The 26,307-nt window shown below is 52.4% G+C and overlaps 3 protein-coding genes across 9 annotated transcripts in view; 2 read left to right on the plus strand and 1 right to left on the minus strand.

Moving 5' to 3' along the window:
• Positions 1-1,172: 1,172 nt before the first annotated feature.
• Positions 1,173-3,932, plus strand: FAM98C (family with sequence similarity 98 member C). 2 transcript variants are annotated; one of them, XM_082709100.1, is made up of 8 exons: positions 1,194-1,326; positions 1,447-1,595; positions 1,675-1,809; positions 2,251-2,456; positions 2,693-2,770; positions 2,858-2,974; positions 3,315-3,482; positions 3,594-3,932. In XM_082709100.1, exons 1-8 carry the CDS (start codon positions 1,262-1,264, stop codon positions 3,735-3,737), a joined length of 1,062 nt encoding a protein of 353 aa, XP_082565226.1. In that variant the 5' UTR covers positions 1,194-1,261; the 3' UTR covers positions 3,738-3,932. The 2 variants fall into 2 exon arrangements, with proteins under 2 accessions (XP_082565227.1, XP_082565226.1); XM_082709101.1 differs by lacking the exon at positions 2,251-2,456 and having other exon boundaries at positions 1,173-1,326; positions 2,724-2,770.
• On the minus strand, positions 3,903-17,892 carry RASGRP4 (RAS guanyl releasing protein 4). 2 transcript variants are annotated; one of them, XM_082709079.1, is made up of 17 exons: positions 17,734-17,892; positions 14,689-14,873; positions 14,157-14,262; positions 13,966-14,028; positions 13,221-13,352; positions 12,961-13,114; positions 11,565-11,738; positions 10,126-10,242; positions 9,025-9,300; positions 7,906-7,986; positions 7,722-7,826; positions 7,474-7,592; positions 7,224-7,368; positions 6,168-6,204; positions 5,929-6,063; positions 5,703-5,809; positions 3,903-5,214 (listed from the first exon to the last, which is right to left on the minus strand). In XM_082709079.1, exons 1-17 carry the CDS (start codon positions 17,754-17,756, stop codon positions 5,158-5,160), a joined length of 2,016 nt encoding a protein of 671 aa, XP_082565205.1. In that variant the 5' UTR covers positions 17,757-17,892; the 3' UTR covers positions 3,903-5,157. The 2 variants fall into 2 exon arrangements, with proteins under 2 accessions (XP_082565205.1, XP_082565206.1); XM_082709080.1 differs by lacking the exon at positions 17,734-17,892 and adding an exon at positions 17,043-17,185.
• Positions 17,893-23,605: 5,713 nt separating this feature from the next.
• The window catches only part of RYR1 (ryanodine receptor 1), a 107,612-nt gene continuing 104,910 nt past the window's right edge, over positions 23,606-26,307 (plus strand). For all 5 annotated transcript variants that reach the window (XM_082709066.1, XM_082709067.1, XM_082709068.1 and 2 more), the window contains exon 1: positions 23,606-23,713. In XM_082709066.1, the coding sequence (XP_082565192.1) occupies positions 23,666-23,713 (48 nt within the window). In that variant the 5' untranslated portion in view covers positions 23,606-23,665. The remainder of the gene's footprint in view (positions 23,714-26,307) is intronic.

The following is a 26,307-nucleotide window of genomic DNA, read 5'->3' on the forward strand; positions in this document are numbered from 1 at the left end:
GGGGTGGGTGGCTGGGGAGGGAGCAAGGGGGAAGACTGCTGTGGTCAGGGTACAGGAGATCAAGGTGAGAACAGTGGGGGCAGGGAGAAGTGGGCAAGGTAATGAATCCATTTTGAAGGTAGAATCCGCAAATGTAGATAAAGAGTTTGCAAAGAAGAAAAGAATCAAGGCTGCGATTCCAAGGTTTTGACTTGAGCAATTTTTAATGTTTTATTAAGGTCAACAAAGGTACGAGTACCCAGCCTTGGGGTAGGTAGCACTATAGATAATTATAATTTTAACAACAGCAACCAAAACAGTAATAGTACTAACAGTACTAGGTTAAGTGATTAAAAGCATGGACTTTGGAGTCAGATGTGAATTTGAGTCCTAGCACCACCACACATTCACTCTGATTTAGCCTGTCTGAACCTCCGTTTCTCCTCCCTAAAACGGATCTAAGATACTTAGCCTAGTAGCACACACAAAATGTTCAACATATGGTTTAACTGAGTACCCCTATATGTCTTCTAAACACTTACATACAGGACTCTCATCCTCATAACTCTTAAAAGGTAAGTTTTATTTACATTCTACAGATGGGAAGCAATTTGGCGGGGACACAGAGGTGGGGAGTGGTGGAATGAAGCCCTAACCTTGTGTGCCTGACTCCCAGGGAGCATTCTTTTAATCACAACAGTATATTGCACCTGTTTCCTCTCCAAGACCTAGGGAGAAAGAGGGGTGAAGGCTCCACTGATGCATTGTGATCGATGAGGAGGGCGGGTGTGTGTGAGAGGGCGAGCTGGGCTTCCTGAGTCCCTGACGTAATTCCAACCCTACGCTGGAAAGGAGGAAATAAGTTTCTGCATTCGGAGCGGAGCTCGGAGAACACCACTAGAATCTGCCTCAAGAGCAGAGGGCATTTGAGCGAGACTGAGAAAAAAAAAAAAAAAAAAAAAAAAAGCCGTTTCTAAGTCGCTGCAATAGCGACACCCGCTGGCCTGTCGCGACAGCTGGGAGCCTGAATGCACGCGCGGATTTACAGACCCGGGGCTTTTCCACGGTCTAGACGCGGTTACCGGAACCGCGGCGCTGTAGCTCCCGGCGCGGGCTGACATGGGGGCGGGCTCTGCGGCCACCTGTACCAATCGAAACGCCGAAGGCCCTTAGGGGCTGATTGGTCGGAGCCTGCAGGGAGCCGACGGCGCACGCCGCTCCTGGGGCGGGGCCTCCCGCCGGCCGGCAGGGGGCGCGCACCTGGCGAGGAGGCGACGCTTTCATGGAGGGGGCGGAGGCGGAAGCGCGGGAGGGGGCCTCGGTGGCCCGGGACCTGCTGGCCTTGGGGTAAGGGGAACGGGGTGTGGCTAGGGGGGGGTGGAGGCGGGTAACGGGAAAGGGCAGGTTTGCCCTCAGAAATTGCTCTTGGCCTTCCCAACCCCCTCCTGCTGCCTTGCCCTGCCACAGGTATGAGGGCTTCCCGGGGGCGCCGTCGCTGGGCCCCTCGTGTCCAGACTTCAGGGCGCTGTGTGCGCGGCTGGCGGCGGAGCTGGCGTCTCTGGGCGCCCTGGAGCGGGAGCGAGGACAGAGCGCGGAGGCGCTGAGGGCCGGCGACGGTACGTGTGGAGCGGGCAGCCCGGAGGGGTGGGGTTGCGGGGGTCGCCGCCGCGACCTGACTTCTCCGGCCTCCTGCAGGCCCCGACGCGGAGGAGGAATTCCTGCGACAGTTGGCCGGCCTGCTGCAGGAGTTGCACTGCCCGGACCGCGCGCTCTGCGGCGGAGAGGGCGCGGCGGCGCTGCGGGATCCCGGCGCGTGCCTGCGCCTGCTGCGTGAGCCTGGGATGCGGAAGTGGGCGAGGCTACTTGGCTCTCTTGCCTCCGGAGGGGCGGGCTCAGCACAGCCGAGCGGAGCCAGGGTTCGCCCCCTCCAGGGGGGCGTGGTTAGATTTGAGGCGGGCGGGAGGGTTCGAGGTGGGTGGGGTTCGAATTTTGGCCTGAGTGTCTCGAAGTTCTAGTGGGTTGGATTTGATGTAGCCGGCCAGGTGGTCCTGATGTGGGCGGGGTTCGAAGTCGAGCGGGGGACTGGAGCTCCGAATGGGGGACTGGGGCTCCGAGTGGGTGGAGCTCATCCTGGAGGTGGAGCCAGGGTTCTAGGTGGACGGAACTAGAAGGCCTGAGGATTGGAAGCCTGGAAGTTTTGAACCAGGTGGAGCTTTTTGACCCGGGTCGGTGGGACGGCAGCTCTCCTTGATTGCAACACTTCCCTTTTAGGCTTTCTCTGCTCGGAGCTGCAGGCTGCCCGCCTCCTCTGTCTGTATCGCCGGCTGGATCCCAGCCCCGCACCGCCCTGTGGGGAGGGGGCAGAGGAGGGAGCTGGCATGGTTCAGGAACTGGTCCTTACCCTCCGAGCTTTAGGGCTGCCCAGGCCGAAGCCTGGGACCGCCGCCAGCCGGCTGCTGTGGGAGTTACATGACAAGGTAGAGAGCTGGAAGTCTCTTCCGTACTGGGGCCACCCCACTTTCGTTGTAGGGGTAGAGTCCTTCTCCAAAAGCGGTTCTGGCTGGAGTGCCCCAGCCACCGGGATGTTTTTCTAGAGCTGTGACCACCATTATTGATTCCAAGGCCTGGGTCCTGAGGGCCATGGGGAACTGGAATCCACGGAGAGTACATCTGGTTTCTGCCTGGTCAACCTCAGACTCCCTTCTCCCGTCAGATCTCTGAGCTGCTGCCTTCCCTGCCCCCAGGGTTCCTGCAGCCCCTCCTTAGCTTCCCCCTGGACGCACCCAGATGGGTAAGACTGTGTATGACTGTATGCCAACAGCATCCTTCTCTGGAGATGGGAGTGAGACCCATCTCATGACTGAGACCTTTTCCCCAGGAGGCACTGGAGTCTCTGTGCCAAAGGCTGGGAGACCAGTACTGCTGCCGCCGCTGCCTGCTCCTGAAACGCCTGGACCTCACAACATCGTCTTTCCACTGGAGTGATCGGGCAGAGGTGTGGAAAAAGGACTTGGACAGGAACAGGAAGCCCAATTGTGGGGGCTACCACTACAGGAAGGAAGAACGGGGGCCAGGAATATGATCTTATAGCAATTTCTTAGAATCTGGTAAGGTTTGGGGCTCTAGAATTTCAGGGCCTCCAGGAAATTCTAGAATTTAGAGGCCCAGGGCATTCTAGAATGCCCAGCTCCGAGTTGGGAGTGTCTTCAGAGGTATACTTCGTATTTAGGAATGTGGGAGGTGAGGCCCTAAGCAGAGAGAGAGAGATGCTTGCAAGGGGACAGACCCCACCTGGGGAGGGCTCTTGGCCACCATCTCCATGCCCCCCTCCCCAGGCCCAAGGAGAAGCCATGAAGGCAGTGCTGATCCCAATTCGAGAGGCTCTGACCCCAGAATCAGATGTCTCCATCGCACACGTCCTGGCTGCCCGAGCAGACCTGTCTCGTCTTGTCCCAGCCACCAGTAAGGCTGCCCGCCAAGGGACCTGCTGTGCCATTAACAAGGTGGGTGCCTAGGAGTGGGGAAGGGCCCCCACATCCTTGGCCTTCAAACTTGGCTCTCTGGTCCCCTTGTTCATTTTTCTTCCCTGAAACTCAAGTCTCATCAACTCTCAGGTGCTTATGGGCAACGTGCCAGACCGGGGGGGCCGTCCAAATGAGCTGGAGGCTCCCATGCCCAGCTGGCAGAGCAGAAGAGAGGACGGAGGTGGGCGAAAGGCAGGCCACCAGAACTGGGGTCGCAAGAAGAAGAAGAAATAAAGGGGGACTGGTGGTTGGATGGAGGGATCCTTTGTGACATGCCATTGGTAATCCTTGGGAGTCACTTTGAGTTTTTCTTGGCATCTGACTCCCAGGCCCCACATCTCCTGCTCCTAAGGTCCCACATGTCCTCCCCACATCCCCCACCCCACAACATGGACCGTGTTCTCTGGAAAATAAATTTAATTGATGACAGCTGTAGGACCTATCTCTTGGGGGGTGCAGGTCTGGGGTGCTCCGGTTTGGGGAGGGGTAGGGATGTGTTTGTCCCCTGGGTCTCAACAGGCCCCTATTGCTCTGACCCTCGCAGTCCTCTGCTCTTTAGCAACACGTCTTTCCCTTCCTGTGGGTGCGGGGAAGGAGACATTTAGGATTAAACAAAGACTTCTCAGGTGCCTGCCATGTGCCATGCCCTGTTCTCAACACTAGGGGTACATCAGTGAAAAAATACAGATTATAAAATCCCTGCTCTTCTGGAGTTGACAATTTCTGGTGAAGAGGAGCAGACATTCAACAAGATAAATAGATAAGAAGAATAGTTTGTTAGATGGTTAAGAACTTTGGAGAAAAGGCAAGAGCAGGACTGCAGGGTGGATTGCAACTTTGAGTATGGTCAGAAGGGCCTCTCTCAGAAGGCGACATTAGACCTAAGTCCCAAAGAGGGGCCTCTGGAAGAGCATTCTAGGCAGAGAGAACTGCCAGTGCAAAGGCCCTGAGGTAGTATTTTCAGCATGTTCAGGGACCACAGAGGCCAGTGTAGCTGAAGCAGGATGAGTAAGGGGGTGAGTGGTGATAGGTGAGGTCCGAGAGGTGACGGAACAGATTCTGGGAGGTGGGTCACAGTGAGGGCTTTGGCTTTTTCCCTGAGTGAGAGGGATATATGGAAGGGCTCTGAGCAGAGGAGGGACTCGGGTGTTCACAGGCTCCCTGTTCCACCTCTACTCTAGCCTTCTCTCCTGTCTCTGGAACCCCAGAGGTAGGAATATAAGTGCCCGGCCTGACCCATGCTGACTGTCAGTGTAGCATACTGGTGAGGAGCTTTCTTCTCTGAGGACTTGAGTCCTGCCTGCAACACTTAGGGGCTCTGCCACCTTGGAGAGCAGCTTAACCTCCCTGGGCCTCAGCTTCCTCATCTGTAAAATGGAGATATAAGGAGGTGGTGGGGTAATACCTAAGTCTACACGTATCCAACACGAGACCATACAGATAGGAAGTGCGGGGAAATGGGAGTATAGGTTGTGGCCACTCTGAGGCAAAGGAAGAAAATCACTTTCCCGAGGAAGAGATGATGATGAACTCTTTACCAAAGGCAGTATGGCTGGGAAAGCGGCGGTGCCTTTGGGGGTCCTGCCAGAGGCCAAATAACAGGACTTGGGACTGACTCTGGGGAAAGGTGAGACACAGCAGACCCAAGCGGGGGCTAGGAATTCGGCTTGGAGGGCTGGGAAGGCGGCGAGGCAGTCGTTGGGAGGGACACCTGGAAGGAGGAAGACACTGGGTCACGGGGCGGTGTAGGGGGGTGGCGTCTAGGAGTCGGGGCACTGCCAGGGGCAGGCAGAGCTTCTCCCTGACTTTGTTTAGGGGATGAATGAAAACTCCTCCGGATGTTCTGATTTTTGAAATCAGTCCGAAGGTCTCTACCTTCACAGAGTAAGATTTCCTCCACTGACACCAGTTAAAATTCCTGGTGTGTTTGGCCTCTTCCTTGCCTTCTTCTTTTTCTATTTTTCTCCTTAAAATCCTTTTTCTGTTCTACTACTGGCTACCTGCTACTCCAACATACTGTAAATTTTATTTTTCAATCAACATTAGAAATGAACCACGATCTGTACCCTCCTGCCCATGCAATTCAGGACTCTTGCATCTCTTTACTTTCCTATGTTTCCCCAAATCAGCTTGGATTTCCCCCCAGGCAAATGGCTCTCCCCTGTATCCAGATGACTGTGCGGGGCAGTTCCTCCTTACCGTCTCTGCTTCCAGGTGCGGGGGCTCTGTCTGGGTCCACGCATGGCAAAGGTGGCACCCTGTCTCGGGTTCCAGGGATAGTGTGTAGGAGAGACTGTCTTCTGAGCCTGTTTGTAGGGTGATAGATGAGAGGGATGTGGGTATGATGGGAAAGGCCTCATGACCTTGGACTTACCGCCCCATCCATTATGCCCCCTTCCCAGGGCAGCCATACCCTGGGTCTTACCGCAGCTGGTATGGGGAACCGGTGTGGGTGGGATGGGGGCTCCAGGGGGGCTCACATCGCCCTTGGCCACTGGCCTCTTCTTACACTCCACCTTCACGCGGTCCCTGCAGTGTTTGTGGCAACACAGCCCGCAGTCTGGGGGAAGGTCAGCAGTTAGCGGGCAGAGGCCCAGCCTGGGCACCCCCTTCATCTGGCCTGTAGGTGCTGGCCTTCCTTCCCACCACTGAGGCCTCACTCACCCCGACAGCGGTAGCCTTGCTTGGTGACGCCCCAGAGCTGGGAAGAGAAAGCAGAATTGGTGACATAGGCTGTGGGGGAAAGAGGGTTGTGGATGGGGCTGGGGTTGGTCTCTGGGAGTATGGAGACCGTCTGGGAAATTCTCAAGGTTGGAGGTTTAAGTGGGGACTAAAGGAATTTGGGGTTATTGTAAGTTTGGGGAGTCACCTGGGATATTAGATAAAATCTGGAATTAATGGGGCGCCTGGGTGACTCAGTGGGTTAAGCCGCTGCCTTCGGCTCAGGTCATGATCTCAGGGTCCTGGGATCGAGTCCCGCATCAGGCTCTCTGCTCAGCAGGGAGCCTGCTTCCTCCTCTCTCTCTCTCTCTCCCTCTCTGCCTGCCTCTCTGCCTACTTGTGATCTCTCCCTGTCAAATAAATAAATAAATAAAATCTTTAAAAAAAAATCTGGTATTAATGAACCATGAGTTCTATGGGCAAGGATGGTGTCTGTTGTGTCTTCTGCTGTGTGCCCCCGTCCACAGCCCTCAAGTCTAGAACAATCTGGCATGCAGGAGGTATTGCGTGAATAGAAAGTGAATGAAAACGTGGGTTTGGGAAGTAACCCAAGGTTTGTGAATTAGTGTTGGTTTGGAGATTGAGAGATCAGTCTGTTATCCAGAGTTTGAGGAGGCCTTGAATTTGAAAATTATCCAGGGTTTGAATTCTCTGGAGTCTAAAGACTTGGAAAGGGATTCTGTTTGGAGATGATCTACCCAGGTCTGTGGATTATCTAGGGTTTGGGTTATTCGTAGTTTGGCAGCGATCCAAGATGGAGATCATCTGGGATTTCGGCATTATCTAGACTCTGGGCATATTCAGTGTTTAGGGTTTATATGAGATGTGGGATTATTTGAGACTGGGGAATTTTCTGGAATTTGGTGACCATCTGGGGCTTGGGGCCTGGGAGCCCTCTAGGGCAGGGCTGGCTTTTGGAACCTGGGCTGTGAGGAGTCAGGACCTGGGACTCTCTGGGCAAGATGGGCCACAAGGCCAATAGAGGGGCAGGGTACTCACAAAGCCATTGCAGCTGTCACAGAAGGTGGGCTTGCGGAAGGTGACCTCCTGGAAGGTGTGCAGGAAGGCCAGGCCCAGCTTGGCGCAGATGGCACTGGCCCGGAGCAGGTAGCCTGTCAGCTCTTCTCGGCTGTAGGAGCCATTCCTGGGGCAGAGATTGTACCTCAGCGTGACTGGCCCCTTTTTCGCAGGAGTCCCGGCAGCCCCAGCGTCCTCATCTTTGGGGGACCTAGAAGTCAGGAGTACTTACCCCTGGCGGGGGGGTGGGTGAAGCCCATGGCAGGCGAAGGGGAAGTTGCCTGAAAGTCGCTCAAAGTCCTCCTGAGAGATAGTTCCTCTGCCTTCAGGGTCGTAATTCTTGAACACAGACTTCAGAGGAGTATGGAAAAGAGTAAGGCCAAACCGTGATCCTCCTGGTCTTGGATCTCTTCTGGGTCAGGACGGTACAGATGCCTTCCTTCCTGGCCCCCAGTGGCCAGGCCACAGTCCCCTTCTTACCTCCACCAGCTGCTCTACGTGCCGACCCAGGGTGGCCCTGTCGGGCTTAGGTGTCACTCCAGGGGCCCACTCCACCACCAGGGGCGCTTTGAAGGGGGAGGGTGGCTGGGGCAAGGACATAGGGGAACAGTTAGTCAGTGTGTGGGCTTGGGCTGGTGGGCAGGGGGCAGGGGGCAGTTCTTACCAGACTCTTGGGACAGCGGGGCTCCCGGGCATAAGAAAGCTCATAGATCTCATCCTCTGTGTAGAAGAGATCCAGGGAAAGCTGTGGGGTGGGAGGGGGGAAAGGGCATTACCGAGCCTTGTCTCCATCCTCCTACCAACGGCCTGTGCCTTGCCTGGATCCCCATTTACATCCTCTTCCCGAAGCCCCTCTTTTCCGGGGACTCCTAGGCTCCCCTCTCCCACCGAGGCCCCGGTCCATCTCCATACCCCCTTTTCCTAGGTCTAGAAATGCCATCTTCTCACTGAGGCTTATGTTGGGTCCTGTTTAAACTTGTAAACCCCTATGACTTTCCTTGCTGGTTTCTACTTTAGTTTTCACTATTAACACTTAACCTCTGAAAGACCATATGATTTACTCATTTACTTTGTTTTATTGGCTGTCTCTCCTACTGGGAAGTCAGCCCCACAAGAACAGCAGTTTTTTTTCCCCCCGACGTGCTAAGCAGTGTCCGGCTCACAGCAGGTGCTCGATAAATATTTGGGCTCGATGGCCTTCTAGAATCAGCAGAGCACAGAGCTTTGGGCACCAGTCATCTTAGGGCAAGGTCAGCTTCACAAGCAGGGCCCACATTCAGAAGGGCCCTACTTCACTTAGTGCCCTGCTGTTGCCATCTTGAAATTCTGAAGAATTTTGAGTGAGGAGCCCCACATTTCATTTTGCACCAGGCACTGCGAATTATGTAGCTGGTCCTGTCTTGGGGTCTGAAAATCAGTCTTAGACTCCATGGCCTTCAGAATCCCAGTCTCTCTCAATTTCTAGATCCATAGGCAGAGAATACATATATAAAATTATATAAATAGAATGCAGCCAGAACCACACACTCGCAGTCTGAAGATGTAGTGTGGTAGTTAACATATGGTAACACACGGGTTCTGAGGCTGACCTGCTTGGGTTCGAATCCAGGTCTTACTGCTGTGGGACAGTAGATCAGTGACTTCACCTTGTGGACCTCAGTTTCCCAATCTGTAGAATGGGCATGACAAGGACGTGGACCCTCCTGCACCCGGGATCCTAAGTCTGCAGAGCCTGTAGGTGTAATCCCTGGGCCCCCAGCCTGGGTGGGGCAAGGCGGCTCACCGTGAGCAGGTGCAGCAGGTCCTCGCTGGCGCTGCATGGGGGTTGCTGCCTCTGGAGGGCCGCCAGCTCCTGCAGTCGCAGGTAGAGGCTGTTGAGTTTGGGTAGGTGCACGCGTCCGTCAGGCAACCGGTCGGGCTGTGCCTCATGAAGGGACACCAGGTCTTTGAGATGCACACCCAGGACGGGCAGCCGGAAACCTGTGCAGTCAGCCCAGGCCCGGCGGTATCGCGCGTAGTTGTTGTGCGCAGCAAGAAGCTCAGACAGCTCCAGAAGGGCCTGTGAGGGAGGGCATATTGTGGGGGGCAGGTGTTGTGAGAGAGGCCATTTCTGCTCCCTTCACCCCCTGGAGGGGAGTGTCCTGGCAGCCTCCCATTTGGGTTCTGCACTCTCAGGGGCCCAGGGGTAATTTGGACATCTACCTCCATGTCCCACATTGGCCTCAGCATCCCCTCCCCCCCCAAACTGCTCTTCCTTTTGGGTTCCCATCTCAGAAAAGCTCCATATCCTCCATTCCCCAGGCTAGAGTGATTCCCCCCACTCCAAACTGAAATCTGTCATCATTGCTTTTCCCAAAACTGAAATGAGTCATCATTACTGAACCTTTCCTAGCTCCCCGTTGCCCTCTGGATAAAGCCCAGACACCTTAGTTCAGCTTACAGATCTCAACAGGATCTTCCACTGGGCATCTCCAGCCTAATCTCCTGCCAGGTCCTGACCTCCACACTAGACTCTCCCCATACACTTCCCGGGACATGCCTAACCTGTGCTCCTCCCATGGGTGGCCTAAATTTGGTATCCTTAGGGGCATCATTTCAGTCCCCACCTGGGACTCCCAAGTTCTTTGCTACCATCTCTCTCATCTGAGTCCCTCCAGTCCTGCTTAGGACTGGAAACAGTGGAGAGGGGTCAGCGTGAGGTGTGCATGCTTGAAGAGGAGGAAGAAAGACAGAGGAGGACAGTCTGGGGTTCTGTCCCATTTGGAGGGGCAAGATCTCCAGGTGGCTCCAGGGCCCCTGGCTAGGGTTGGAGGGGATGGGGGAAGAGTGTGGAGCTTCAGGATAATTGACCGCTGGAACTTTGGGGAGAATAGAGGGGGTTCACCTTGGTGCTGTCAGGGCTCAGGTGCGCATGGGAGTCCTTGAGTCTGGAGATGGCACTGTGACACAGGCCTCCCGTGACGGCCATCAGTGTGTTGAAATTCTGCAGCTGGTGGAGCCTCTAGGAAGGGAGGGTGATGCAGAGATGGTGGGTATCACATGGGGGAGAGGCAAAATGGGGGTTCCCATGACAGCATTCCAGTTGAATTGGGGTGTCAGGCATGTGTGGATATGGGCCACTGTAAGCATCAGGTGGGAGGTGGCAGGAAGTGGAGTGGCTGGAGGTGGGAGTGTCAGGAAGGAATGGGCTGCAAGCAGCTGTACAGGCATTATGTGGGGGGTCAGGCGGGTGACAGACTGACATGGGGTCAGAAAGAACTGGGGGTAGGAGTCAGGCAAGTGTGAGGAGTTAGATAGGTTTGAGGATTAGACAGGTGTGGGGAATTCAGACAGATGTCAGGTGACAGGCGCTTGGGGGTCAGACTGCTCTGAGAGTCAGACAGCTGAAGGGAGATGACCTGGGTTCTGGGCCAGAGTTAGGAGCCCGGCAGAGGTGAATGGGGCCAGAGTGAAATGGAAGCATCAGCAGGGCAAGAGGGACAAGTGCGGGGTCAGCTGAGCAGCAGGGCCAACTGCCCCATCCTCCCCTTTTCCAAGTTTGCAGGGCAGAGGTCGCTGTGGGGATGGGGTGGAGCCAGAGAGGAATGGAAGCCCCCCCCCCCCCCCCCCCCCGATCGAGGAGACCCCTGGGGGATGCTGGAATCTCCAGGTCCCAGAGACCCGCACAGGCAAGGCAAGGAGATGAGGAAGGGCGTGGCCTGAGAGGAAGTACGCGAGGGGTGTGGCCACGGTGGTGGCAGGAGGCTTCCCTTTTCTCTAGAAAGGAGCGAAGGTATCTATTTAGGGAAGGGGAAGAGAGAGGTTGTGACACAATGAGGCTGAGCCATAGAGAGACCTGACGTGATGCGGAGGGAGGCATGCAGTCTGTCCCGAAGGGACGGCTGGGACCTAGAGACGGGGGTGGGGGGGTGACACAAACGTGGGGGCCTGCCAGAGACGCTTTTGGTGCCCTGTGGACAGAACATTCGGGCATAAGGCTTGGGGGACGGGCCAAGAGAGGACATAATCGACAGCTACGTCAAGGACCAAATGGGGCCAGGGCGGGTTTGACGTGGTAATATCAAGGTCAAGGAAGAAGTGCAGTCACAGTCCCGGGTTAGAACCTCCGGACTAGGACCTCAGGGCGGAGTCGGGGTGGGCGTGACGCGAAGGGGGCGGGGCCAGAGCCAGCGTGTGGATAACCTCACTCCTGGGCTGGTCAGCTGGTCAGCGGTGGTGAGGGCCTGGCAGTTGGACTGCGAGGCGTGTGGGGGTGGGGGTGGGGGTCAGATATTTGCGCCCGGCCGTTCTTTCAGCCCCTCAGCCCCTCCGGGCAGGCCTCACCTGTGCCACCTGGATGAACTTGTCCAGCACCTGCGCGCGTTGTGCGGGCCCAGGACGGCTCAGCACCATGACCTGCACCCAGCGGGACACGCTGTTGCTGAGCCCTACGGATCCCTCCAGGGACGGGCAGCCCCGCACGGAGCCCTGCAAAACGTAGCCCCGCAGGTCCTGGGGCTGGGGGTGAGGTGGGCGTCAGGGTGGGCAGTGGCGCCTCAGCCTTGTCCTCACTGCCCATCCCCCTAGCAGTTAGGACCTCTGGGGCCCTAGTCTGGCTGTCACATGTCCTTGACATCACCGTGCCCCATTCCGCTGACGAGAAATGCTTAAATAAAGTCAACACCGTTCTGAGCCCTCTGTCCTATCAACTAATTTAATCCTCACATCAACTCTACCGAGTGAATACCCTACTGTATTATTCGCGTTTTAGAGATGAAGCCGGTTGAGCCACAGAGAGGATAATTTGCCCAGGGTCACACAGGTGTGAACCCAGTCTGTTGCTCCAAACTGTATACCTGACTGGTATTCAGTGAGCAAAGGGAAGGATGGCAAAGAAGGCATGAAAGCAATTTCTATTTGTCCTGCTCAAGGGGTCGGTGTTCCATACCTATGCGTCCCACACTCTGTGTGCAGTGTGTGATGGATCAGGAAATTTCCATGTTAAGAAACCCGATCACCATCTTCCCTTTAAGTGGTGATGGCAATAGCTAATAATTATAGATAGGTTGAAGCATACGAAATTGTCATTTGGGTGGGTAAAATATGGCAAAACATGGCAATTATAGATCGTTCTACCAGGTAGCATTCACTCTGGACAAGAGACTGATCCTATGAGGCAGGAAGTGTTAAATTGCCCTTTTTACAGATAATGGAACTGAGGCACAATGAACTTAAATGCTTCTTGAATAAATGAATAATTAATGAAATATTTTGAGCACTTACTGTGTGCCAGTCACTGTGACAGGTATTTTTTTTTTTAAGTCGGCTCCACACTCAATGTGGGACTTGAACTCATGACCCTGATATCAAGACCTGAGATCAAGAGTCAGTCAGATGACTGAGCCACGCAGGCATTTCCTGACAAGCATTTTTAAATGGACATATTAATTTAATTCTCCCAACCATCTAATGAAGTCTTATGATCTCCATTTTATAAATGAGAAGTCTAAGTCCCAGAGAGGTTGAGAAACTAAATCAAAGTTACACAGTTAAGGAAGGGCTGATGGATTTGAACCCAGGAGTTCTGTCCTCAGCCAGCTTAACTTATTTTTCCTAACCTTCTAGCCCCCATGTTTGAGAGTCTGAGATCTCTGCCTAATGCCCATTTAGGGGTCCTCTGAGTCTCCCTGGGCTCCACCCCACTCCCTGTCACCCCCAGGTGGGGGAAGGGACTCCTCACCGTGATTGCCTGGAAGGACCGGAACTCCAGGTAAGTGAGATGCTGAGCCAGCTCCCCCGTCTCCAGGTGGTCGAAAAGCAAGGACACTTTGCGCTTTTTGCCTAGGCCTGGGCTGCTCATGGGGTGCGGGGGGCCAGGGCCACCGGGGCTCAGGCTGGGAGCAAAGAGGGACAGGGTATCGGGCAGGGTATTGTACAGGGTGGAGGATGTGGGGGTGAGGAGGGAGACGACAGAATGGGGGTGGAGAGTGACTGACTCACAGGTTGGAGGAGTCTCCCAGGCTCCTCTGGGCAGAGTTGCCCTCCTGCTCCACAGTGGCCCAGAAGCGACCTATCACCTCTTCTAACTGAGGCTCCTGGTGTACAGTCTCAGGGTGTTGGGTCAGCCAGTATCTGAGGGTGGTTTAGAGGTGGTGAGATGAGGCTGGGCATGGGGAAGTTCTCTGAAAGGGGTCTCTTGGGCTGAGGAGTCTCTGGGTACTGGACTGGGGGTTTCTGGAAGGTTAGGGTTTGGAGAGGCACCACACGGGGCTGTCTCTAGGGCTGGGGGCCTCTAACTGCAGGCTGGGGACTCAATGGGAGAAAAACTGGGGGGACCTCTTGGAGGTGGGATTGCTAGGAAGCAGGATAGTGGAAGGTGGGTCTCCAGAACTAAACTGGGGCTTCTGAGGGGTGAGATGTCTGGGGAACAAGGTAAGAATGGTCTTAAAAGTTAGGCCAGGTCATATGGGAGTTTGGGGGATTAGAGCTGGAGGTCTCTGGGCATCAGTTATGAGAGGGTCTCTAGGATCTGGTCATGGATCTCTAAGAGGTAAGGGCTCTAAGGAGCAGAATAGGGAGGGTCCTAGGAACCAAACAAGGCCTATCTCAGAAGTGGTATTTGGGGGAGCAGGGCCAGTAGGTCTGTGAGGAATCAGTCTGGGGAATCTCTGGGAGGTGTTTTTTGGGGTAGGGAACAAGACAGGCGTCTTGAGTCATGGGAGTAGAGGTCTGGGCCCAGCCCTACCTGAGCAGGTGACAGATCTGGAGCCGCCTCTGTTCCTGTGTGTTCCCTGTGGCCTCCTGGTACTTGAGTTCCGGTCAAGGCTCTGATATCCAGCATCCCAAGCCTGCCTGTTCACCCTGTCCCCATCTCCCCCAACTCTCGGGTCTCTGCCCTCTACCCTCCATGCCCTGCTCATGGCCTTGGGAGGATATAAGGTCAGCAGACGGGCAGCGAGGTGGGTAGAAGGCAGCACCCAGCTGTGCATAGCCAGTACCATGTTGAGAATGTGGTCTCCACGGCGCAGGTTTCCTGTTGAGTCTAGGGGCGGGAGAAGGAGACTCTGTGTTGGAATGGGTCCTGGGCAAGAGACTGCATGGTCTCCAGAGCCCCTGGGATTGACTTGTTCGAACTCCAGCTCTCCCTCTTTCTCCCTGCATGAATTAGGGCAGGCAGCTTGGCCTCCTGAGGGTGTCTCGGTTTGCTTGTCTGTACCGGGCAGAGACAAGCATAGCACCTGGCAAGTCATGGTGTAGATGGAAATAGCATCAGACCTCCTCCCCCTCCGCATCTCAGGAAAAAGAAATGTGTGTGTTTCTCTCGTCCTGAATGTTGTGGTTGAGATTCATTCCACACACCCTTGCTACCACTTTATACCCCCCACCCACCCAAAATTGAGGCCTAGAAAGAGGTGGATGCTTTGCCACCTTAGGACTGGGGCGGCTGGCCAGGGAAGGGGATACTCACCGAAGGACTGAATGCATTTCTCCAGCATCTCATCTTCACTGCAGCCGCCCTCATTCAGCATGCCCAGAGCCATGGAAGCCATGACCTTGCTGATTTCCCGTGGGCTGGGGCACGTCTTGTGGCGCCGGGCCTGTCGGGGCCGGCCCCGCCCCCCTGTCTTTCCTGGGCATTCCTGGTGGGATTTCCTGTGGGCACAGTCCCTGGGGAATCATGGGAACCCTGTCCTTCGGGCAGACCCCCAGAATTCTTCTTGACCCCAAAACCCCAAGACATCATGGAAGAAAACCCCTGGAGTATTCCAGATCACGGGAGCCTTCTCCTACCAACAAACTCAAAGGGTTACTCCTGCCCCCTTCAGGGAATCAGGGGAAAAGACTCTCAAGACCATCCAGAACCCCAAGGAAATCATGGAGAAGACGACCCCCAGGATTAGTAAGGACCTTCCACAGAATTGTCAGAACTCCTTCCTCCAGGCATTGCCCCCAAATTCCCCTTGACTGTAATTCCAAGGCCTTATGGAGACACTTCCTGTTGGCAGAATCCTGGAATGTATCTTGACCTCCCAGGGAATCATGCATGGGACACCAGCATCCCACCCCTCCTACCCATACTCCCCCAGTCATTCCTTCCTGTCCTTGCCAGGTTCTGCCTTCAGGGAGACTCCTCAGAATTCCCCTTTGCTCTCCAGTGGTGGTCCCTCCTTCCCCCAGGCTTCATGAAAGCAGTCTGTCCCTTCTCCCCAAGTTGGACCGCCTCCTAAGGTGATAGACCCCCTCCCCTAAGCCAGTACTTTGGCAGGACCTGAGTCTTAGCCACCAGCCTGGGTCCCTAGGTTTGGAGAGAAGACATGGGTGCAAAGTGGCCTCACCAGGGCTCTTCAGAGCTGGGCAGGGTCCCTGGGGTGAGGCAGATTCAAGGAAAGTTTAAAAATAACCCTCGCTCTGCCTTGTGCCTCCCTGAGGCTTGTGTTCCAGTTGGGGAAAGAGGGTAATGGAGAGACAGGGATAGTAGAGGAAGGAGGGAGCAGAATCCAAGCTGAATGGGCTTGGCTTCCACAAGGGTTAGAGAGAGTGGGATTAGAGGAATTTATGTTGGCTGTGTGACTTTGGCTAGTCACTTAATGTCTCTGAGCTTCAGTTTCTGTCATCCTTAGACTTTCCCCAGGAATTTATTATGAACATCCAATGCTTTGCTTTTCAAAAGTGCTAAATAAGGGATTTAGTTTGGGGAACCTGGGTGGCTCAGTCGGTTGTGTCTGCTTTGGGCTCAGGTCATGATCTCAGGGTTCTGGGATCAAGGCCCGCATGGAGCCCTGCCTGAAGCTTGCTCAGTGGGGAGTCCATTTTTCCTTCTCCCTCTGCCCCTTCCTCCACTCGTGCAGGTGCTCTTTCTCTCTGTCTCAAACAGACAAACAAACAAACAAATAAATAATATCTTTAAAAAAAATAATAAGGGACTTAGCTTGCTGAACCTGTTAAGTGGCCAGAGATGGGGAAGTCGAACTTGAGATACAGAGAAAGAGAGTGATGGGGCAAACTAGAAGCCAGGCCTAGGGTACAGAGTGAAAGCAGAAGTGAGGCGACCCTCATCACAAGGGCACTGCCATGTCCCTGGCGCATCCTCAGGGTTCAGAGAATCAGTCCTGAGTGTTCTTGAGCTGGCATTTACTGAGCATTGAATATGTGCTGGGCGGAGGCTTGTGCATTTGTCTAGATCAGTGGTTCTCAAAGCATAGTCCAACTGGTACCACCAGCAACACCTGGAAACACGATAGAAATACAAGTTCTTGGGGCACCTGGGTGGCTCAGCGGGTTAAGTCTCTGCCTTCAGCTCAGGTCATGATCTCAGGGTCCTGGGATTGAGCCCTGCATCTGCTCAGCAGGAAGCCTGCTTCCCCCTCTCTCCCTGCCTGCTGCTCTGCCTACTTGTGATCTCTCTTTCTCTCTGTCAAATAAATAAACAAAATCTTAAAAAAAAAAAAAAAAAGAAAGAAAGAAATACAAATTCTCAGGTCCCACCAGAGAACTACAGATTCAGAAACTTTAGATGTGGGCCCAGTGTATGTGTGTGTTTTAAAGACTTTTTATTTTTAAGTAATCTCTGTCCCCATCATGGGGCTTGAACTCACCACCCAGAGATCAAGAGCCATCTGCTTCACCGACTAAGCCAGCCAGGTGCCGCTGACAGTCTGGGTTTTACAAGTCTTCCAGGTGGTTCTGATGCATGCTCAAGCTTGGGAACCACTGTTCCAAACTGTCTCACTGAGGACTTCCCAGACCCCCCTGGGGGGGTGGGGGGGTGTTATTCTATTAACAGAGGAAGAAACTGGGGCATGGAACAATTAAGTGACTTACCTAAGGTCACACAGCCAGAAAATGAGGCAGCCAGGTCTCCGCCACTAAACTGCTGGATGTTATGGGGAGGGGACCCCTCTGCCCATCAGAGACATGCCAGAGGAGGCTGGAGGAGTTACTCAGGCTAGGGACCCAGACACCATCGCCCCTGGGAGGACAGGAAAGCAAGTTTGTCCAGGTCATGGGAAGCCCGTTCCAGAAGCTGCGAGGCCCTTACCGGTGGACGATCCGCTCTCCATAGAGCCTAGAGCAGCCAGGAGGGGTTTAAGAAGAAGGAGAGCCGCCTTGCCCTGCGTCATACTCCACTCCCCTGGGGCAGGGCCCGGCAGGAGCCTGGAGTTTCCAGTTTAGGAGCAGGGGGCAGCAAGGGACACCAGGAAGAGCCCCGGGAGGACAGAGACACCTAATCTAGGGAGCAAGGAGGAGTGGGGGCGGGGCAGAAGGGGATACAGAGCAGCTGAAACTCCAGAGACAGCAAGGACCAGCCTCAGATGCTCAGACACACAGCCCCAGCCCTAGCAGCCCGGGACTCCCTGAAGTACTGTTCACCTGTGTCCCTTGCCCCTGCTCCAGCTCTTGTCCCTAGAGCCCGACCCCCTGCTGGCTGCCTTAGTACTCCCCAGCCTTCCTGTGTAGCCAGAGGCCCAAGGGCTTAGGGTACTCCCGGTCTCCTTGGGGAGGGTCCTCTCACCTCTTGCTGTCTTTCCTGTTCATGTTTCCTGGTGGGGGGAGGGGGTCTTGCAAGAGTCTGGCTCAGTTCTTCCCCCTCCCCAGTGCTCCAGCTTCTTAGCCCCTTGGGAGCTGGGGCCTCCTCAGTGCTTGGGAAGGAAAGAGGAACTGCCCCTCCCCACCCAGCCCCAGGCCAGGGGGAAGGAAGAGGCTGGGGAGAGACCAAAGGTCCCCCCTCCCCCACATGGGGATCCCTTCAGGCTGAGGTTTCCGGTGCTGCCGCCCCCACCCCCAGTGGCCCAGCGGGCTCTCTCTTTATCTCCCCCATCTTTCGGTCTCTAGACCCGTGATTCTCTGTTCTGTCACTGCTGTACTTCAAGGAGAGCAGTTTTTTTTTTTTTTTTTTTAAGTATGGCTATTATGACACATTTATGTAAAAATATGTGCTCAGAAAGTCTGCATTTCTGTAAGGATATATTGGTATATGTAAGACACAAAGGTTTGAATGGAAAGTCACAAGTAATACCTTATATATTTCTTCTTATGTTTCTTTTAATCCTGGTTTCTTTTTAAGAGTACCATTTGTATCCCATAAAACATTTTCACTTTATTACTTTTGTTGTAACAAGCCCTTAAGTAGTGCCTGCTGTATGCCACACAATGTTCTAAGGGCTTTTAAAATATCAGCCCATTTCATCATCACACAATCTTAAAGACTGTTATCTTATTATGAAAAACATTATAGATGGAGTTAAGCCCTCTTGTAGCCCCTTCCCCCTTAGGCAGGGGAGACCAGTATCACGTATTGCTGGGTTTCATCTGTTCCATTGGCTGTACATTTGTTTAGGTACACAAATACATGCTCATAGAAATGCAGGCTTTTCTTTTGAGTATGTGTGGTTTTTTTTGTTTTTTGTTTTTTTGCTTTTGCTTAAATGTGTCATGCTTGTCATTTGTAAACTGATGTACAGGAAAAGTACAAATTCTAAGGGTTTAGGTGCATGAGTTGTGATAAACTGAGCATAACAGTGACAAAATCAAGAAACAGAAACTTTCCATCCGGCCCAGAGTCCCCTGCACAAGCCCCTTCCAGCCCTGCCTCTGGAAAGCTGCCACTAGCCTGATTTCTAGCAGGGTAGTTTTGCCAGGGGTTTGAGTTGTTTCTAAATGGAGTAGTTTATTGTGTCTGACTTCTTCCCCTTGATAATTATGTTTTTGTGATTCTTGCATGTTATACTTGGTTATAGTTATTCCTTTTGGTTCCTGCATTGTGTGACTTTTCCACACTTTATTGAGCAATTTTCCCGTCATGGACAGCTCCATTGCTTCCAGTGTGGGGCTGTTGTGAACAAGGCTGCCGTGAACCTTCTAGCACCTGGTCTTTGCTGAATGTTCAAGTGCGCAGTGCTGTAGGTAGATACCCAGGAGAGGAATAAATGGGTCATAGTAATTAATATGCTTCTGCCAAACCTTGGGTGCTAGTTAGTTCAACCAGAGCTCTCCTAGATGGATATTTTTACTCCTTTCTTCTTTTCACTAAAAGAAGTCACCATGGATTATATTTTCCATCCCGGAACATTTAGACAAGCACAGAGCTCATGCCATTTAACTTTCCGTGACATGACATACTGTATAGTCTCGGGTCCAATCTCTCTTCCTCTCCCTGCCTCTCTACCCGTCCCCTCCCCCTCCCCCCCACTCACCAAGTCTCTAGTGGGGCGGGCCATGACGTGCTGTCTGTCCGCCTCTCAGTCCATCTCCCCAGCCCCTGCATCTTACCAGGTGATGTAACATGCAGGCTGAGCAGAGCTTGTGGTGTGTCCACACCCCGCCCCCTACCCCCAGGGACCCAGAGAAGTGTCAGGAAGGGAGGTTGGTACAAGCACCCCTCTTGAGGCCTGGAGGGATGGTTGACACCCCCAAGAACACCGCCAACCACAAAGGAAAAGGCTTCTGAAGCAAACCACAAAACTTCATAAGGCATTAGCACTTGATAATATCAGAATAAAGATTTCTTTTGGGACGCCTGGGTGGCTCAGTTGGTTGGACGACTGCCTTCGGCTCAGGTCATAATCCCGGAGTCCCGGGATCGAGTCCTGCATCGGGCTCCCAGCTGCATGGGGAGTCTGCTTCTCCCTCTGACCTTCTCCTCGCTCATGCTCTCTCTCACTGTCTCTCTCTCAAATAAATAAATAAAATCTTAAAAAAAAAAAAAGATTTCTTTTAATGAGGACACCATGGGACAAGTATCAGATGAGATGACAGAGTGGGAACAGGTATTTTACAAGGTTTAAAATCAATGAGAAATGAATCTTTAGAAGGTGACAGGCACAGCTGCAAATCAACAAGAAAAAGAGACAGCCACTCTGATAGAAAAATGGGCCAAGAGGGTGAGCAAATGACCAGGAAACCCCAGGACTCTGACAGGCACCTGAGAGGATGTTAGAAATTCTTGGTAACTGATCAAGGAAGTGCAAATTAAAACAACAGTGAGTCATCCCATTGGTCTGGCAAAGGTTGGAAGCTGGAAAATGTCAAGTGGAGATTGGGGATGTGGGGCCCTGGGAACTCTGATTCCCAAGGACCACTTGGCACAACTTAGTCGAATTCAGTTAGCTCCTGGGTGTGTGTACCAGGACATTTGCTCCCAGTCTCATAAAAGGACACAAACAGATCCTTCTCTGAGCTAGGGGCAGCCTGGGTGCCACCCCAAGAAGAGAGTCACCAGGAAGTCCTGCAAAGCCCCCACAAACCCAGAACAGGTGTCCACAGAGCAACACGGCTAGGTCTTAAAACACATCATGATGACTGACCAAAAAAAAACCCCAATGCTATTAATATCTTATGATATAATGTACAATGACACAGAATAATTTTGTTATACATTAAATTCTGAGAAAAAATTTAATATTTAGTATGCAAGCATATATAAACATAGTTATATTACACTGTGTGATTATATTAACCTAAATATATAATTATATAATTATGTATTATATATATTTTTGTGTGTGTGTTCTTTTTTCTTTTTAAGATTTTATTTATTTATTTGACAGACAGAGATCACAAGTAGGCAGAGAAGCAGGCAGAGAGAGGAGGAAGCAGGCTCCCTGCTGAGCAGAGAGCCCGATGTGGGGCCCAATCCCAGGACCCTGGGATCATGACCTGAGCCGAAGGCAGAGGCTTTAACCCACTGAGTCACCCAGGTGCCCCAATTATGCATTATGTAATTCAAAAATATAGTACAAACTTATGTGTTATATATGACAGTTGCATCAGTATATCTATATTTAAATATATGATATTTAAATATTTAATATTTAAACAAACAATATTTATTTAAATAATCTAATTTATTTAAATGATTTAATTAATTTATTTAAATAATTTAAACAATAAATGATATTTAAATCATATATTTAAATATATGACACATAGCAACCTATTATACATTTGACATTTATTTACTTATTTGACAAACAGAGATCACAAGTAGGCAGAGAGGCAGGAAGAGAGAGAGAGGATGCAGACTCCCCAGGGAGCAGAGAGCCTGATGTGGGGCTCGATCCCAGGACCCTGAGATCATAACCTGAGTTGAAGGCAGAGGCTTTAACCCACTGAGCCAGCCAGGTACCCCTACATTTGACATTTTAAAAAAAGAGACTTACTTATTTATTTTATCTTCTTCTTCTTTTTTTTTTTTTTTAAAGATTTTATTTATTTATTTGACAGAGAGAGAGAGCAGGAGCACACAAGCAGGGGGAGCCGCAGAGGGAGAAGAAGGCCCCTGGCTGAGCAGGGAGTCTGATGCAGGACCCTGGGATCATGACCTGAGCTGAAGACAGATGCAGGTGACTGAGCCATCCAGGGGCCCCTACTTATTTGTGTTAGAGAGAGAGTGAGCACAGGGAGGGGCAGAAGGAGAGAGAGAAACTTTAGCAGACTCCATGCTGAGTGCAGAGCTGGACACGGGGCTTGATCTTATGACCTGAGCAGAAATCAAGAGCTGGAGGCTTAAGTGACTGTGCAAGTCAGGTGCCCCTATACATTCAACATTTTATGTAGAATTTTATTGAAGTGCAAGATATTGTTTTGTATAACTTAATAGATACCATTACGTGTTAATAACTTTAATATTATCAGTAAGTTCCCTGTGTCAATAAGTTACCATATCATAGGCTCTAAAAGGTCTTCTCATGGGATCTTCCCCATGAAACCCCCCTCCACCCCACTCTGCCGCTGCCCCATGTAGGGACTATTCCAAATTAGCCCAACTGACAGGTGAAGAAACTGAGGCCCAGAGGCATGAAGGTATATGAGTGACAGGAGGCCCAGGTGTGTGTGGTATCCTGAACTGGGCCCCCAAGCCTTACAGGGGCCTCTTTTAGGGAACAAGCTCCCTGAGAGCCAGTGGGATGCTGGGGGGAGCCAGTGCACCTTCAGGCCATGGAGAGTCCTAAGCAAGAAAGTAAGAAGGAGCCGCTCACCCCTCTCGGGTCTCTCCTGTTTACAAAACCCAGGGAGCTCATCTGCATAAAGCAGTGGCCCAGCTAGTGGCCCTCAGTGGCTCAGGCAGCCCCTGGGGAGGAAGAGGGTTAGAACTCTGATGGTGGTTGGGGGGAGCTGGCCCTCGGGAACTGGGTTTTTGTTATAATTAGATTTTATTATATATCAGGACAATAAAGTAGAATGGGTAAGAACCCTAGCACTGTGTTCAGATCCTTTGCTTAGCCTCTGTGAGACCTGGGCAAGTCACCCCACCTCACTGTTCTCAGCTTTCCTCATTTGTAAAATGGGCACCACAAGGCTATTGACTTCACAAGATTGTGAGAACTGCATCATTCATTCTGGTCCTTAAAATTATACATGGTAAGGATTGTGCATTTTGGTTTCCTCCTTTAATAATGTGAATAATAGCAGGATTGTCCTGACAACTAAATGAGATGCTGTAAAAATATCTTTGTTTGGAGCCTCAAATACAATAGGCACACAAAAGACGTCTGCTATTGGCTATTATTCCTGCCTCAAAAGATTTTATAATGATGAGGATGATGATGATAATAAACACACTTACATAATAACTTTTACTATGCATTGGTACTCTTAAGTGCTGTAAATCAGTTATCTTACTGAATCCTTGCAAAGGCCCTGTGAGGTAGGTATTATTAATAATCTCCTTACCAGTTGGGGAAACTGAGGCACAGAGCAGGGATGTGACTTGTCCAAGGACACATAAGGGCGTGACAAGCCTGGGATTCAGATCCAGACTGTCTGGCTCAGAGTCCTTGCTTTTTTTTTTTTTTTTTTAAGATTTTATTTATTTACTTGAGAGAGAGACAGTGAGAGAGCATGAATGAGGAGAAGGTCAGAGAGAGAAGCAGACTCCCCATGGAGCTGGGAGCCCGATGCGGGACTCGATCCCGGGACTCCAGGATCATGACCTGAGCCGAAGGCAGTCGTCCAACCAACTGAGCCACCCAGGCGTCCCTCAGAGTCCTTGCTTTTAATCACTAAGTCTGGTGCCAGACCTTGGTGTGCATCCCAGCTCCATTGTATGGGATCAAGCAGAGGTTTCCCAGCTCAGAGTCTCAGTTTGGTCTCTGTGAAATGGGAGAATGGCCTTCCTTACCACGGAGGTGGAGAGGGGGCAGCTAACTTCCGGTCTCTCCCCTTCCCAGGACACCACCTACTTGTAGCTCTGGCCAAGGTTTGGAATCTGTGGGTGGGGCTCCGGTGAGGGGCGTGGCCGTGGGCGTCCTGGCCCAATGGGAGAGGAGGGGGGCGGAGGCTTCCTCCCAGCTCTGTCCAGCACGCGAATCCTCCTCTCAGTTCCATCTACCTCCCGGGTGCCCCAGAGGTCTCCGACCCCAGCCTACCCCCAGCCCACCCGCCCAGCCTACAGCCCCGTCCTCCTATTCCCTGACCTCAGCCCGTGCCCCTTGGGCCTCAACATCATGGGTGACGGAGGAGAGGGCGAGGATGAGGTCCAGTTTCTGCGCACGGTGCGTATCTCTGTGTTAGGGGGTCTCGGGGGCTATCTCTCGGGTCCTCTGAGTGTATCTTTGTCTTGGGATATCTCTGTACTGATTGCTGGTAGCCTTTGAGTCTCAGGGTCTATTCTTCTGTCCCTCTGGGTGACCATCACTCTTTCTCCTTTTTGTCTCTCAGTCTCGCTCACCTTTCTCACCAGGATTAGAAGACTTTGGGACTGCAGAATGGGGAGGGGGAATCTTCGGCCACACTCTCTTCTGACATTAGTTATTTGTCCTAGAGAAGAGGGGCCGCTGAGGGAGCACCTCCCTCCCACCCACTCCCCACCACCCTGGAAGTGGGCACTTGGGGAAGGTGATTCTAATTCCTGAGCTTAATTTAGCTGTTCCCCCTCCCCCAACGCCACACCACCTAGCCTGATTCTCTTTTGCTCCAGACTTTGACCTAGTTTAAATTTTGGGAAGGAGGCTGGGGTGGTATGGAGGACCTAACTTCTTGAAACTTCCAGCCATTGAGGGTCTCCTGGGGGGGGGGGGGACCTTCGGGTTCTGTGTCTTCTTTCTTCCCTCCTCCCTTTTGGGTAGTAGGACCAAATATGGCTGCTAATCGTCTTTGGGTAGTGTCTCTCCCTAACCATCTTTTTGGGTTCTCTGTCTTGCTGTCTCTCCCTGTCTCTGTCTCTGTCTTTGTTCTTTGGCTTTAGGCCTTCTTCATTTTGTTCTGCCTCCCTAGCTCTGTCTCCTGGCATCTCTGATCCCCTGCTGGGGGGCAGGGATGGGAATTGGAACAACAGGTGTCCCTCCCAGAATAGCCAGCTTTTCTGGGGCCTGGGCAGGGGACAGGGAGAGGATGGGGAGGGGAGGGTCTGTCCATCTCAGAGTCCTTCCCACTTTTCCCTCCCAGTGGCTGATCTGGGTGTGGGGCAGAGTGTATGGGAGGGGATGTTCTCTCTTCTTGGCCAGGTCTGCTGACCCTGCACTAGCCCCTCCCCTCCTCCACGCAGGCCCTGGGAAATGCTGACACAGCATTCCAGGCCCCAGAATAGGACCCTGGTGAGCTGGGTCCGGTTTCCTGGGAGGGAGGAACAAACAGCTGGGACTGGTAGTGAAGGATAGGGACAGCTGGCCATTCAGCCACAGAAGGAGGCCTGGCTTCACCCTAGACTCTTGCCCCAGCTCTAGCCCCGAGTGGACACTATGGGTTGGGCTCTCCCCTCCTCCCCGTCCCTAATAAGACCATGGCCATGGTATCAGCCTTGAGCAGCCACTCTACGTCAGGCCCCATGCCCAGGGCCTCAGTCTCCTGAGACATCTAATTATATCCTCGGCTGCCCTATCTTCTGAGGTAGGCCCCTATCTTTATCTTCCTGGGAGATTTGAGGGAAACCAAGACCTGAGTGGTATAGTCACTTGCCCAAGGTCAAGGCCAGGAAGTACCATCTCTGGATGCCCCTGGGACCCAGCCCCTCTGCTTTCACAAGAGGAGAACTGAACTCACACTTGCCAGGTTAAGCTCTGGCACCAGGCATCTCTTGGGCCCAGACTAGGTCTGTTTTCCTGAGCTTTATTGAGATGGTGTGGTATTTCTCTCACACTTTTTGGACCTCATCACACCAGTCAGAAATACATTTTACCTTGCAACTCAGTGCATGCAAATACACACACACATTATTTTTAAAACCCAACTTTATTGGGGCGGAATGCAGTAAGTTGTACCCATTTTAGGTGTCCTAGTTCAGTGAGTCTCGAGAAACTTCACATAGGCATGGAACCACCTCGTAAGCAAGACATAGAACATTTCCTTTACCCCCAGAAAGTTCCCTCTTGCTCTTCTCAGTACTTGCTTTGTCTGTCTGCTGTATTTCCCTGTAATCTCCATTAGGAACATTGAGGGTTTCATAGACCACATCTGCTCCTCCGCCTTGCTTCTTTTGCTCAACCTGTTTTGACATTATCCACGTAGCATGTGCCGAGAGCTTATTTATTTTTGTTCCTGAGTGATACCACACTGTGTGAACGTGCCACGATTAGTTTCTCAATTCACCTGCCGATGGACATTTGGGTCGCCTCCCAATTCGTGTGATTATAGACAAGTTGGGTGCATTCACAGTACCTGTTTTTTCCCAGAAACAGGTTTCATAAAATGTAGGGAGCCCTTAGAATGGGGAGGGGCATGTTACTCTGTTCTACTCTACTTGATTTCACTTTTTAAGCATGGTGGCCATACTCCCCCACAAATGATTTCATTTCTGTTTGATGGGTGATGACCTCTAGCCCTGCCTGTGCTGGGGTTGCTCAAAGCATAGCTGGTGTCAGAGCCTCCTGAAGGCTGGTAATGGTCCGGATTCCCTGCTTCCCTCCCCGCAGAGCTGCTGAATTGTGCCCTTGGTGTCAGATGGGAAACCAAGGCAGTAAGGGAGCTGCTTTTGTAACCAGGCTACCTCCGTTCATTCTGCTGCAGGAGGAAGTCAGAGAATCTTGATGTATGATTGGGTCTCCGGTCTCTGGCTGATATCCTGGTTGGCCATTTGTTTGCTTCCTAACTTTGGGCAAGTGATTTTAAGTTTTCTCTTTGAGCCTCAGTTTCCTAAGCTGGGAAATGGGGG

The sequence above is a fragment of the Mustela nivalis genome (assembly GCF_964662115.1).
Source record: "Mustela nivalis genome assembly, chromosome: 18".
NCBI lineage: Eukaryota > Metazoa > Chordata > Mammalia > Carnivora > Mustelidae > Mustela > Mustela nivalis.